The sequence below is a fragment of the Corvus brachyrhynchos genome, unplaced genomic scaffold (assembly GCF_000691975.1).
Source record: "Corvus brachyrhynchos isolate BGI_N302 unplaced genomic scaffold, ASM69197v1 scaffold63, whole genome shotgun sequence".
NCBI classification, from domain to species: Eukaryota; Metazoa; Chordata; class Aves; order Passeriformes; family Corvidae; genus Corvus; species Corvus brachyrhynchos.
In genome coordinates this window covers 1,040,282-1,042,196 of record NW_008237227.1, presented here as the reverse complement: position 1 = coordinate 1,042,196, position 1,915 = coordinate 1,040,282, and the positions used below count along the sequence as shown (strand labels likewise).

Genomic DNA, 1,915 nt, shown 5'->3' with positions numbered 1-1,915 from the left:
TGCGGAGGGGGTGTTGCGGGCGGGGGAGCGGCTTGGGCCCCCCAGCAGCTGCTGATCCCTGAACCTGGCTGTTCTGTCCCCTGTTCTGGCAGGAAGCGTGCCTACAGCAAGGAGGCGGTGTACAGCGATAAACTGCAGCACTACAGCACCGGCAGAGGTGAGCAGCACACGCGGGAAAAGCAGATGGGGCAGACGCTCCCCAGCCTGCACCCGGCATGTGCCCCACTCATCCCCTTCCAAGGGGGCTGTGGGGTGGGGGAACCCCCGTGGCAGATGGGCAGGACCATAGGGTGGGAGGGGAGATGTCCACACGTGTCTGACAGGGTGTGGGGGAGGGCAGGTGCAGCACTGTGGGTGGGAAAAGAAGAGTACCAGGAGGGATTTCGGGGATGGTGATGGATTTGGGGGGATGTCAGGGGCAGGGAGGATGTAGGGGGCAAGGGATGGGGAGAGGATGCTGTGAAGACTCCCAGAGGAGGAAAGGAAGGAGAAGAGGTGGTGATCAGAGGGAGGATGTGCTCCTGATCTCCTGTCACAGGCTCTACCTGGGCCTGGACTGGGGCTGGGCTGTTGGGGGGATTCTGGGTTTTGGGAGCACAGCTGGGGTGTGGGTGCTGGTGGCTGGCACTGCTGCTGTCCTGGCTGCGTGGCTGATGCTTGCCCTGTCCCCTGCTCGGGAAAGGATGTGCAGGCAGTGACTGGGAACATTTAACTGGCTTCGGGCTGCTGATCCCCTTGGCAAACAATTAGGAGAGCCTGAACTTTTCCTAGGAGACCTCTGCGGCCGGTGGAGCTGTGCACCAGAATTAATTCCAGGTGTATTTGTGTGGAATGGCTGCTCTGGTGCCCCTCCAGCAGCCAGCACTGCAAATGAGAATAAAGCAGCAAAACAGCAGCTTTGGGGGGCAGGATTTTCCCATAAATAAATCCCATTTACGCTCTCCTAGAGATGCTTCCCAGGTACAATTTGCTACCTTGTGGGAAGAACCATCTCTGGGTCCTGGGTGCCTGCTTGGGGGAAAGAGGTGTGGGATGCAGGGGTGGAGGAAGGATGGGTGGGGAAGGCAGGGAGCAGTATGGGTGAGCAGAGGGGAGGAATGGGCATGGAGCAGTCGGCCTGGCAGAGAAAATCAGGAGGTCTGGAGAGGGGTTGGAGACAAGCAGGAGAGCCCAGCCAAGCCAGCAAAGCACACTGGATCTCTTTAGACCTTCTTGGCATCACACTGAACCCTCCCAACATGGTGGCAGCACTGTGGGGGACCCTGAACCTCCTGGCAAACAATAAACTGTTTTCCAAACATCACTGGGTGATCCCAAAATGCAATGGAGCTGTGCTTTTCCTCCCTCTTTTCTCCACGTTTCTGCACTGTGGGGGGGCAGGGCAAGATTTATTTGATGCCTGATGGATAAACTCATGTCAGGCTGCAGGCAGACTGGTTTTTCACGTTTTCCCCCTGTTTTGAAGTATTCCCCACCCCATGCGCATCCCTAGCTGGCCCCAAGCACCCCGAAATCCAGGATGCTCAGCCTAGGTAGGGAAGCAATGAAGCATGTGCCTGTCCTGGGTTTCTAAACCTGGGGGCTGTGAGGACTGGTGTCAGAAATCCAGGGTGCCAGTGATACTCTGCCAAGGTTAGCGAGCCCCCGGGTGCTCCGTCAGTGCAGAGGCTGGAGCAAAACAGGTGGGAAATTTGTGGTGAGCAACTGCTGGAGTAATGAGAGCATCCTCTGGAACAAATCACCGTGTGCTCAGTGGCATGGCAATTACAGCCTCCCAGAGCAGCTCTGCCATCCCTCTGGCAGGACCCCAGGATCACCTGCTGCTGGCAGAGTGCTCTGAGTGGGTTTTGGGGTGAGACGGGGTCTCTCAGGGTGTAATTTTTCAGGGTTTATCCCTTCCACTGCTTCGCTGGGA

General features: G+C 57.5%; 1 protein-coding gene across 1 annotated transcript in view; it reads left to right on the top strand.

The window, feature by feature from the left end:
- EPHB1 (EPH receptor B1) overlaps nt 1-1,915 on the top strand; it is a 48,247-nt gene that overhangs the window by 36,545 nt on the left and 9,787 nt on the right. Inside the window, 1 exon segment of the mRNA XM_017729409.1 lies at nt 93-157. Within this exon segment, the coding sequence (XP_017584898.1) occupies nt 93-157 (65 nt within the window).